This window comes from Elephantulus edwardii, unplaced genomic scaffold (genome assembly GCF_000299155.1).
Source record: "Elephantulus edwardii isolate Elephantulus edwardi_28Jun2011 unplaced genomic scaffold, EleEdw1.0 scaffold00059, whole genome shotgun sequence".
Lineage (NCBI taxonomy): Eukaryota > Metazoa > Chordata > Mammalia > Macroscelidea > Macroscelididae > Elephantulus > Elephantulus edwardii.
The window spans coordinates 12,243,665-12,256,198 of record NW_006399809.1 but is presented as its reverse complement, the minus strand read 5'-3'; the positions used below and the strand labels follow the sequence as shown (position 1 = coordinate 12,256,198).

At 37.3% G+C, this 12,534-nt stretch overlaps 1 protein-coding gene across 1 annotated transcript in view; it reads right to left on the bottom strand.

Annotated features, from left to right (window-relative positions):
- LOC102847854 (probable C-mannosyltransferase DPY19L2-like) overlaps positions 1-12,534 on the bottom strand; it is a 140,149-nt gene that overhangs the window by 8,552 nt on the left and 119,063 nt on the right. Inside the window, exons 15-17 of the mRNA XM_006887596.1 lie at positions 4,896-5,015; positions 2,980-3,154; positions 1,269-1,368 (exon numbers count right to left, since the gene is read on the bottom strand). Of these exons, the coding sequence (XP_006887658.1) occupies positions 1,269-1,368; positions 2,980-3,154; positions 4,896-5,015 (395 nt within the window). The remainder of the gene's footprint in view (positions 1-1,268; positions 1,369-2,979; positions 3,155-4,895; positions 5,016-12,534) is intronic.

Below are 12,534 nucleotides of genomic sequence, written 5' to 3'. Positions count from 1 at the left end.
GTCTTACCCCCACCCCAATGCCAGCCTCATTCTACAACAGTGGCACCATATAGCATTTGTCCCTTTGTGACTGAGATACCTCACTCAGCATAATATCCTCCAGGGTCACCCATTTTGAATAATATTGCATGAGTTCCTTGTTTTTCAATGCAGCATAGTATTCTTCTTCTCTTTGACCAACACTCCAACCTTTTCAAACATGATCTCCCTCACCAAGGCTAGTAGAGTGATCAAAATAATGTTTAAAACACAGATATTTAAAAAACAAAACAAAACCTAAAACTTCCAGATCTAAGTAGAAGCTGGAGTTTTCATAGATTTTTAGAAAAAGAAAATACTAAATTTTCATAAGAAAATAACAGGTCTGTCGTTGAAAAGGTGAAACCAGGTTGCTCCTTGGAGGCAAAGATTTTGAAACTTTGTCTCGCATACTTTTGGCATGTGAGGACATACTTTGTCAGGAGAGACCAATCCTTGAAGAAGGACATCATGTTTGTAAGAGTGGTAGAAGGTCGTCAGCACAAGAGAAGAAGCCCCTGGATAATATGAGTTGCCATAGTAACTGCGACAACAGGATCAGATGTGTTGGGAAATGGTGAAGTTGGAGAAGGTGAAGTTGGCTCAGGATAGGGTCCAGAGGTTCAGAGCCATAATTCATAGGATTGCTATGAGTCATAAGTGACTTGAATGCACATAACAGCAACAAAGGCAACATTAAAAGGCTAGCTAGCCATTCAGTAAGAGCTAGAATGACTACTTAGAATAGGGTTTGTGGAGCCTAGAGCACGGGTTGTGCTGACAATGTAGAAACAGGGCCAACTCCAGCCCACCTTCTATTACTGCTACTGAGGGGTTTTACTGGAACTTATACACACAGATTAGTAATAAATATGTGATGCATCTGACATTGATAACAAGCGTTTTTACCTCTTTCTGTTTTGAGAGACTTATTAAGTCTGAACACTGAGCACAAAAGATAGTAATTTCTGGGCAGTTAAGAATATTTTTCACTTTCAGTGTGCATCAAAGTAAGAGAACAAATATAAGTGTGGTGTTGTTGATTGCCTTCGAGTTGAGCACGACTCATAGCAACCCTATGAACAAAAGGCCTGAAGGCCCTCTACAACTGTCGACGTTAATCGAAGGTCATAGAGTTTCCAGAGGCATGTTGTTTAGAAAGTGGATTTCACTCCTATATGTAATGTTTTCCCTATTCCTAGAAATACCTAGAGAGTGTGAGCAGTAGAACTGTATAATGGGTTACCAACCTCAAGCCTGCGTCCTCATAATGTGGGTGATTTACAACGGGGTGAAGTGTGGACAGTTTGACACTTGCCATTATTGGCATGGTACCTGCGAAAACAGCATCTGAAAAACATAATTATATTCCTTAAAATAATATTTTAAAGGAACCCAAAAGTTAAACTTCTCTGTATTATTTGAATCCCAAGGTATAAAGGTAAAGTTTAATTAAATGATAACCAGTGAATTAATTCCATTTATTCAATATTTATTATCTATTGAAATAGCTGCATGTCATTTCAGTCTGAGCAAGTGTGCCAAATACTCTTACAAAACCATTTTATTTGCATAATTACTTCATGAGGCTGTGTTGTTATTTTTGTATACCATCAAGTTGGAACTGACCCATAGCTGACCCATCAGCAGGATTTCAGAGGCAGTTACTTGCATGGAAGGAGACTGTCCATCCTTTTCTGGCAAAACAGCTGATGGATTCTGTGTGCCTTTGGAATTGCAATGCAGTTTCTTACCACTAGGCCACCAGAGCTCCCTATATAGGGGCCAATATATTAATCTTATTTATAGATTAGAACACTGAGACATGGTGACTTGTACAACTGCACAATTTGGAAGGGTCAGAGGATTTGTAAATAATTCACTACCATTCCTTCTTACTCTGAAGAACTATACTAAGAGTCAGTACTACAAAATCATAGAAGACACAAAGGATCCCAAAATTGTATTCCTTATTCCAACAATTACAAATACTAGGAATGAAAGAATGTTATAAAACGAGCTAACAATATAACATTAAAAGCAAGCAAAAGGAAAAAAAATTGAAGTATTTAAAGTTAAACTCAAACATACTTCTTTGAGACAATTTAAAGAAAAAGAATGTCCAAGAATCTAAGTCCACCACTTGCACAAGTCAATTTCAGTGAGGAATGTGACAGGAGTTACAGAAAATTGAGTAAATTTATTTTATCCAATGGACTGTTTTAAAATATGAAATTAGGTCATTAAAATTTATTTCTTTAATTCCTCACTGTCGCATTTAAAATACAATGATCATCAACAGTTATAGGACACAACAATCATTAATTCTGTGGTGCTAATTAGGCTTTTTTTTAACAGAAAAGTTAGATTTTCATTAATTCATTCATTGTTGCACAATTTACCCCCTTCTTTTCTTCCTCCTCCCCAAGTTAAATTCTTTTATAGTAGTTTATTTACAAAATCCGAATACATTGTTTTCTAGAACAGATTCTTCCAATTATTCTTGACAGTTACTTTTAAGAAGAGTCTAAAGAAGACAAAAAAATTGTCTCTTCAGAAGATGCACTGGTCAGTGCAATGATTGAATCCATAAGTGTATAAAGAACTATGTATGTGTGTCTATTTTAACATTTCTGTATGTTTTATGTTATAAATGTATATAGAAAATACTAACTATATAATGTATGATCTTGTTGTTAGGTGCTATTGAGTCAGAATCAATTCATAGGTTTTTCAATAAATTGCACAGAAAGAGATTGTCCAGTTTTCTCTTTGAGAAGCCACTGGTGGATTCAAAACACCCTCGTTAGGGTTGGCAGTTCAACTTCTTACCCACTAAGCCACAAGTGTGCCTCACACAATGCATACATATGTAATACATACAAATGATGGTATGTGTGTGTGTGTGTGTGTGTGTGTGTGTGTGTATAGATATAGAAAAAACACTAAATAACTATATACCTGGTCTGGTACTGTGTTTGATCCATTTTAGAAGTTCTTCCTGGGGCAAATTACTAAACTCTCCTATTATGCTCCATTGATTCTGAAGATTCACACAACCTTGAATTGACATAATTGTTAGAATGCCAAAGATGATATTCTCAAAACGAATTCTGTTAAAAAGCCAGCCAAAGAGCTGAAATAAAATAAATTTATTGATGATTAATTTATAATCTATCATTTATGAAAGATTCTATATAAGGTCAACAGCAAATTATCAACTTTCTACTTAGGCTTTAAACAAAGATAGATTACCATTTGATAATAGCATTATAATAATATATGGAAATATCACCTAGAGTTTAAAATGAACACATCTATTGGAATTGCAAGTTTCTAATAAACTTAAAGTTTTCTTTCCTTAAATGAATGCTGTTCATAGGGTCACTATGAGTAGCAAGCAACTTGATGGCACATAACAACAACAACAATAAGTGAATGAGGAAAGAAAAATATGATCTTTTATGTAGCTATTTACTCCTAGGGATTAAGATTAGGAAAGAGAAATTTTGAAACACCTCAGAATATTTAGAGGGAGTTCTGGTAGACTCATCTGTAGAGCATTATGGTGCAATGAGGTTGCGTCTCTCTGGAGGTTCAAATCAACCAGCGGCTCCATGGGAGAAAGATGGGCCCATTTCTTCCTGTGCAATTTACAGCCTCAAAAATCCACTAAAAGATCTGCTATGAGTAGGTTCTAATTCAATGATAATGAGTTTGAGAGTGAGAACTTTTAAACATCTTTTAACATTTGATTGAATGACAAAGAGAAATCCCATTGTATTGTCTAACTTACTTCGGGCATGTAGTGAGGAGACACCAGTCCTTGGAGAAGGACATCATGCTTGGGAGGGTGGAGGGACAGCGCAGGAGAGGAAGGCCCTCTATGAGGTGAATTGATTCAGTGACTGGGATAATTGGGATGGGAGTGTCAGAGACAGTGCGATTGGCACAGGACAGAGCGGAGTTTAGGGCTGTTGTACATAGGGTCGCTATGAGTCGCAGGCGACTCGACGGCACATAACAACAACAACAACAACAATTGTCATGTCAGTTACTTTTGAGAAAAACCAGTCTTTATTGTAACCTAATAGATTATACCAATAAAACTAAATAATGTGTTTCTAAAAGTGTCTTGATCTCAACATGGCAACATTTTCAGAGCCAACCAGGACAACACTAGAGATTTACTGCTTTTGTGCTAGTAAATATGGTTTTGATGGGTCATGGATTTTTTTTTGTACAGACTTGACCTCCAAGTTTTTGGATAAGGTATCACCAGTGGGAAAAATATACCTCATTACTTGTCAATGAAATAGCAGTTAAAATTCATAGACAATGTTCAAAATCACTTGGAGCTCTTTTTCTGTCTCTATAATAGCTCTGATGGCCTAGTGGTAAGAACCCAAAGGCATGCTGATTGATTCCACCAGCTGCTCTACAGAAGAAGGATGGACAATCTCCTTCTGTAAAATTAACTGCTTCTGATAACCTGCTAAGTGGTCAGCTTCAATTCAATGGCACTCAACAACAACTTTAACAGATCATGCACTAATACTTGGTGTCATTTCAGAGATTTAAATAAAAAAAAATCTAGAGTTGTTATACTTTGAGTCAGTCAACAAAACCAACTTAGCCATACTAGTCATCAGGGTAGCTATAGCTCACTGCCCTGGGCTGCTTCTAACTCACAGTGGCCCGATAGGACATAAAAGAACTTTTCTACAGGGTTGCTAAGGCTGTAATGCATATGGAAGCTGATGGTTTCCTCTTTCTCCCACGGAGAGGCTTGGGTGGTGTGTATGAATCAATTACCTTTTGGTTAGCAGACCAGTATTCAACCCATTGTGCCACCAGAGGAAAAATTAATACCTTACCCTTCGAGAGCAGATCAAAGAAGCCATAATACACATGTGAGGTGTAAGAAACAGCTTCAGTCTCATAATTAAGATGGCAAGAGCGGTAAAGGCTAACAACTGCAACGTGTGAAAAACCAGCTATAAAACACAAATCAAACACAATTATGCTTTCAATTAGTATATTTTAAAGATGCATAAATGGAGTAAATTGAAACTCTTATTATGCATTCTGACAAGTATGTTTTCACTCAGTAATGAGAATATAAATGTGTATTAATTAATTCATTCAACAAAGCTTCATTGACTTTCTTACTATATGCCAGGTATGGTTCTGAGTACTTTGGCTACAACTGTGAATAAAATGAGTGAATAATTTCTGCTTTTCTTAAGCTTACATTTTTTTAGCATGTTTAGAAAGAAGAGACAAACAGTACTGTGATGAACCACTTATCTGGTTTCAGCAAAGTTGAGAGTTGAAAATGTCAGGTGAAAATGTCAAATAAGAGTCTCTTAACTGAGATAAAAAGAGTCTTTTAAGCGAACAGCTGGATGGTTACGTTCACTCAGAAGTATCTCATAAAAAAGATCAGACTGTATATCTAAAAGATTATCCATTGTAAACTATATAGCACAATTCTATTTTGACACAAATGGGTCTGTATGAGTTAAGTTGTGACTGGTGAAGTTATAAGTAAAATTTTCTCTTACTAAAATTTTTATAGTATTTGTAATAAACTACCCTTTATTGTTGGAAAAAGAAAATAGAGACAATAACCAAACATAAGTAGTAAATCCATTTCATCATCTAATAGAAAGTGGTAGGTAAGTACAATCGACAAGAACATGGAGAAATGAGCCTTAATGAACAGGTGTGTAGGTACACAGGTTGTTGTTGTTGGGTACTGTCGAGTCAAGGACCTCCTTGAAAAGAACCTTACTTATCAGGTTCCATTGAGACAATTCAAACTCAATAGTTACCTTATGAAAAAAAGATTTAAACTTTGCTCTATCCTGCACTTTTCTCCCAATTTGTACCATACGTAAGCCCATTGCTGTAGTCACTGTGTCAGTTCATTTACTCAAGGATCTTCTTCTGGCTGATAACCTTCAACTTTTTCAAGCATTATATCCCTCTCCAAGGACTGGTCTCTCCATGTGACATGTTCAACGTATATCAGACGAAGCTTCAGAACCCTTGCCTCCAAGGAGCAGCCTGGTTTCACCCTCTCCAGGATGAATCTGTTCATTCTCTTAACAGTTTATGGTATATTCAATACTCTTCTCCAACACCACAGCTCAAAGGCATTGATTCTCCTTCTATCATCCCTAGTCATTGTCCAGCTTTCTGATACATAGTAAGTGACTGCAAAGACCACGGCCTGAATCAGGTGCACCTTAGTCTCCAGACTGACACTGTTTCTCTTCAGTACTTTTGAGAGATCTCTTACAGCAGAATTTCCCAATGCAATATATCTTTTAATTTCCTGGCTGCTGATGCCAAGAGTGTTAATTGTGAATCCAAGCAAACTAAAACTATTAACAATCTCAATCTCTTTGCCATCCATCATGATGCTGCCAATCGACCCAGTGGTGAGAATCTTTGTTTTCTTGATATTGAGCTTCAATCCATACTGAAGGCTACAGTCCTTCTGCAGCAAGCATGTCAGGTCCTCCTCAGTTTCAGCAAGCAAGGTTGTGTCATCAGAATAACACAGATTGTTGATGAGTCTTCCTCCAGTCCTGATGCCACATTTCTCCTCACAGAGCCCAGCCTTCTGGAAAATCTGTTCTGCATATACAAGGAATTCCAGTGGATACCACTATCATTCACCAACAACCAGAGCCAAAGAGGAGGAAATAGTAGATTTCTATCAACTTTTGCCATCAGGGATTGATCAAATATGCAGTCAAGATGCATTAATAATAATGGGTGACTGGAATGCATAATTTGGTAACAGTGAAGAAAGATCAGTAGTTGGAACACGTGGACTTGGTGACAGAAATGAAGCTGGAGAGAAAATGATAGAATTTTGCACAATTAATGATTTATTAATTGTAAATACGTTTTATAAGAAACGCAAGCTATACACCTGGATTTCACCTGACAGTATGCATAGGAATCAGACTGATTACATTTGTGGAAAGAACCGCTGGAGAAGCTCAACATCAGTGAACTACATGAAAATATTTCTTTTTCCTTTCTAAATGATACAGTTTCTAGAAATCTATATTTCTGTTCTTCTAATACATTCAGAGTTTAGCATTTTTTTGGGCCAAAAGAGATTAAGTGACTTGCTATAATTATAAAAAATAAGGCAAAAGGACAATGAGATACCAAATGAGATGTTTCAACTAACAGATGCAGGGTTAGACATGGTCACCAGTTTCTGCCAGGAAATTTGGAAGACAGCTACTTGAACAACTGACTGAAAGAGATCCATATTTGTTCCCATTCCCTACAAAGGTGATCCAACAGAATGTGGAAATCATAGAACAATATCATCACTATCACATGCAAACAAAATATTGAAGATCATCCAAAAATGGCTAGATCAGTCAGAGAAGTGCCAAAGAAATTCATGCTGGGGTTAGAAGAGCCTGTGGATATCATTGCTGATGTCAGGTGGATCTTGCCAAAAAAGGAGAAAATGCCTGAAGAAAGTCTATTTATGTTTTATTGACTGTGACAAAGGCATCTGACTGTGGAATATAACAAACTATGGTTAACCTTGAAAAGAATGGACATTCCAGAACCTTTACTTATACTTACACATAAATATAAAATCTATACCTAGACCAAGAAGGTACTCTGTGAACAGAGCAAGGGAACACTGTATGGTTTATAAATCAGGAAAGGCGTGCATCAGGGTTATATTCTTTCTCTATACCTATTCAATATGTAGGCTGAGCAAATTGGAGTTTATGGAAAAGAATGTGGCATCAAAACTGGAAAATGGATCATCAATAACCTGCATCATGCAGGTGACTCAATTCTGATTGCTGAAACTGATAAGGACTTGCGGCACTTGTTGCAGGGATGATCAATGGCTACATCCTTCAGTATGGAGTATATGTCATCATCAAGAAAACAAAAATCCTCATCACTAGGCCAACAGACAACATCATGATGGATAGATAAACGATTGACATAGTCAACAATTTCATCTTTCTTGGATCTACAATCAACACTATTGGTACCAGCAGTAAGAAAATTAGGAGATGAGGGGCCAAGCAGGACAAGATAATTTAGTGTGCAGAACATTGCACATATGGAAGGATTTTCTTGGCTCCCTGTGACATAGGGCTAGTCCACAAGCCTCTGCATAAAGGTGGCCTAGGCAGAGTCTGATCTCCTCTTCACTAGAGATAAAGGAGCACATTAAGCCACAGGAGAAAAGGTAAGAAAATTTGGGGGCTCTGTGCTGAGAGTGAGCACTTCCCTTTGCCTGTGGGGAGACAGGAATGAAGTGTCCCTGGTGTTTTATAGATACCTCCATCTAAGGGTCCCTGCCTCCGTGGCTGTGGGGCCATCCAGGGGCCAAAGAGGACAAGAGATTTTAGTACACAGAACTTTAGGTGGAGGGAAGGAATTTTTGTAGCTTTCTGGGAGAGAGAGGGAGAGCTGACTTGAGATTCCCTTCATACAAGCTGCTTGATCTAGCAGCCCTGATCTCTAATCTCCTGCCACTCAAGACAAAGGAAGACATTAAGCTCCAGGAGAAAAGGTGTATGTAAAACTGCTTGAGTAGAGCACCTGGTCTCACACCACTCAGCCACTTCATATGTAAAGGAGGTCTATAGAGTAGATATCAGGGTATTAGTTCAAGGTGAGATTCCTACAGAGCTGTAGACCAGAACAGAGAGACCCTCAAAGACTTTAAGAAAGGCAAATTTTCCACAAAAGGGCTTACAGTGTATTTTAACATTTTAACTCACAACATTTTAACTTGGCAACTAACTAGTAACATTATAAAGGCAAGAACCAACAACTTTTGTGGACACAATAGAAATGACCTAACACTTATCAAAAAAAACTTCATATAATGTCAAGAAAGCAACAAGTAGCTTCAAACATCATGGAAGGGGGGAGGGGAATTGAGCCTTCTTAAAAACAAAAACAACCAATCCACCATAAAAAGAAAAAAGCCACAGATGATATCAGAGACTTCATGAATACTCCTGAGTCAGGAAGGCAGAGGATATATGTTGATATGGAGACATTTGAATAGTTATGAATAAAAGTACAAATGATGGAAGAAACAATGGAAGCCACAAATAAATAACTTAGAAGTAGAGAACCAGAAAAAAATATATTGATGACAAATTATTTAAACAGCTACAGAAGAAGATACAAATGATGGAAGAAGCAATGGAAACCAACAAGAAAACAAATGCTCCAAAGACCAGAGTCAGAAGAAATACATTGATTAGGAGGAACTTGCACAAATATGGAAGAAAATTCCAAAAAAGAGAAAGAATTGAAACTATAGATGAAGAGATACAAGAACTTAAAAAGTCATCACAAGATAGGAAGCTTACTAGAGAACAGTACTAGAAATAACAGAAAGGTATGAAAGAAATAACAGAAAGGTAAGAACATTAAGATTGAAATGGCAGAAGTGTCCAATATGTTGGAAGGGAAAAAAGTAGAACAGAATAGATGGATTGAGCTGGAAGACAAGAACATCAATGAAAACATACTGGAAGAAAAATCACGGATTACACAAAAAGAAAATGGAAGGAAATATTAGAATTATGTGGGATGACATCAAAAGGAATAACAAACATATGACTGGAATTTTAGAATATGAGAGGGATAGAGAAATCACTGAGAAAATGATGAAAGAGGTATTTGAAGAAAACTTCCCAGGTATTATGAATAAAGAGAAAATCCACATTCAGTAAGCTCAGTGAACACCAAATAGACTAGATCCAAAAAGGAAAACATCAAGAAATATCATAGTCAAATTCTCAAAAATAAAAGATAAGGATGGAATACTGAAAGCAGCATGAGAAAAACAGAGTTCACCTACAAAGGAAAAGACATCAGATTAAGTTCTGATTTTTCAGCAGAAATGAAGCGAGCAAGAAAACAATGGGATGACATACCATATACAGAAAGTTGAAAGAAAACAACTGCCAACGCAGGATCCTATATCCAGCAAAGCTCTCCTCAAATATGAATGAGAAATTACATCCTTTGTGGAAAAAAAAAGAACTCAAGGAATTGTGAAAACAAGACCAGACCTACAAGAAATTTTAAGTGAAGTCCTACACACAAAGACACCAAAGGCAAGTGGATTTAAAAATAAACAACAACAGCAAAAAGAAACACAGCAAAATGACAGTGATAAAACCTGGCCTGTCAATAATTACACTTAATGTGAATGGACTTAATGCACCAAGCAAGAGAAAAAAAGAGTAGCAGAATGAATTAAAAAAAAAAAGGAAAACCCATAAATATGTTGTTTACAAGAGACACATCTAAAAAATTAAAAAGACAGACTCAAAATCAAATCTGGGGAAAAAATATACCAAGCAAATAGCATCCACAAAAAAGGAGGAGGCGCAATACTAATCCCTGATAAAACAGACTTCAAAATGAAAAGCACCACAAAAGTTAAAAATGGGCACTATATAATGATTGCAGACACAATAGATCAAGAGGACATAATATTGGTCAACATCTGTGCATTAAATGATATTGCTATTGTTGTTATGTGCTGTTGAGTTGCCTGCGACTTATAGCAACCCTAAAACCTGCTCTATCCTGTGCCAATCTTATTGTCTCTGATGACTTTCCCCCATTACCCCAGTCACTCTTCAAGGGTCTTCCTCTCTTGTGTGGTCCCTCTACCCTCCCAAGCATGATGTCCTTTTCCAAGGACTGGTCCTTCCTTGTAATATATCCAAAATACGTCAGAAAAAGCTTCAGAATCCTTGCCTCCAACGAGCACCATGGTCTCACCCTCTCTTGGATGAACATGTTTGTTTTCTTAGCAGTTCGAGGTATATTCAAGTTTTCTCCAGTACCATAGCTCAAAGACATCAATTCTCCTTCTAACATCCCTAGTCAATGCCCGACTTTTTGATGCTTAGCAAGTAATTGCAATGACTTTGGCCTGGATCAGATGTGCCATTGTCTCCAGACTGACATCACTGCTCTTTAGTACTTTGGAGAAGTCTCTTACAGCAGACTTTCCCAATATAATTAATTAATTAATTAATTAATTTCCTGGCTTCTCACAACCAAAAATGTTGATTGTGGAGTCAAGTAAACTAAAGCTGTTAACAATCTCAATCTCTATCTATCATGACGCTGCCAACTGACCCAGTGGTGAGATGTTGAGCTTTAATTAATCTATATTGAAGGCTTCAGTCCTTGACCTTCTGCAGCAAGCGTGTCAGGTCCTCCTCAGTTTCAGCAAGCAAGGTTGTGTCATCTGCATAATACAGATTGTTGATAAGTCTTCTGCCAGTCCTGATGCTACATTTCTCCTCACAGAGCCCAGCCACCCAGACAGTCTGTTCTGCATATAGATTGAAAAGGTATGGAGATAGGACTCATCCCTAGCATAAACCCTTCCCAATTTTGAACTATGCAGTATTCCCTTTCTCTGTTCTGATGACTGCTTTCTGTTTCAAGCACAGGTTTTCATAAGCAAAATCACGTGTTCTGGGATTCCCATTCTTCTCAGAGTCAGCCACAATTTGTTGTGATCCACACAGTCAAATGCCTTTGCATAGTTAATGAAACACAGACAGACATTCCTCTGGTACTCCCTGCTTTCAGCCAAGATCCATCTAACATTAGCTGTAATACCCCTAGAGTACCACAGCCTCTTCCTCTTCCACAGCATCCTGCCTCCCCTGCACCTTGTTCTCCAAAGTTTGGTACCATATGATAGACCTGCTAAATATATAAAACCACTGTTAACAGAACTTCTCACTAGTCCTGACACAACAACCCCCATCACCCCAATTATTGCATCAATCCATCTCATCCAGGGTCTTCTTCTTGTGCGCTGTCTGTCCTTTAGAAGCAGCTATTCGTTGGAAATGGACAATATGCTTTAAAAACTGAAGAGCCAGCAAAGGAGTGTCTGCGGCAATAGGCTCAAAGGTGTCAGGGATGATAAGGATGGTGCGGTATAGCACAGGATTCAGATCTGTGGAACACAGGGTTACTAGGAGTTGTACTTGACTCTATGATACCTAACAACAACAACAACATTATAAAAAGAAGGTTCATTGTAGGTACTGTATATTAAAATACAATGTGTCCCTATAAATAAAAATAGAAAACAATTTTGCTTATTAATGCAACTCATGGTTAATTGACACAAAGTAGTTTACATTAGGTAGTTGAGTGAAGCAGTACCACATAATAGAATGGATAGTTAAAAGTACGGTTCTGCAGTTAGATTGCCTGGGCTCATATTCCTTAGTTTCACACAGCTAAAATACTTTAGTTGTATGTCCTTAGGCAAATTACTTAATCTCTTTTAGTCATAGTTTCTTCATCTATAAAATAGAAATAATAATAGTTGCTACCTCAAGGAATACCAGAGGAATGTCTATCTGTGTTTCATTGACTATGCAAAGGCATTTGACTGTGTGGATCACAACAAATTGTGGCTGACTCTGAGAAGAATGG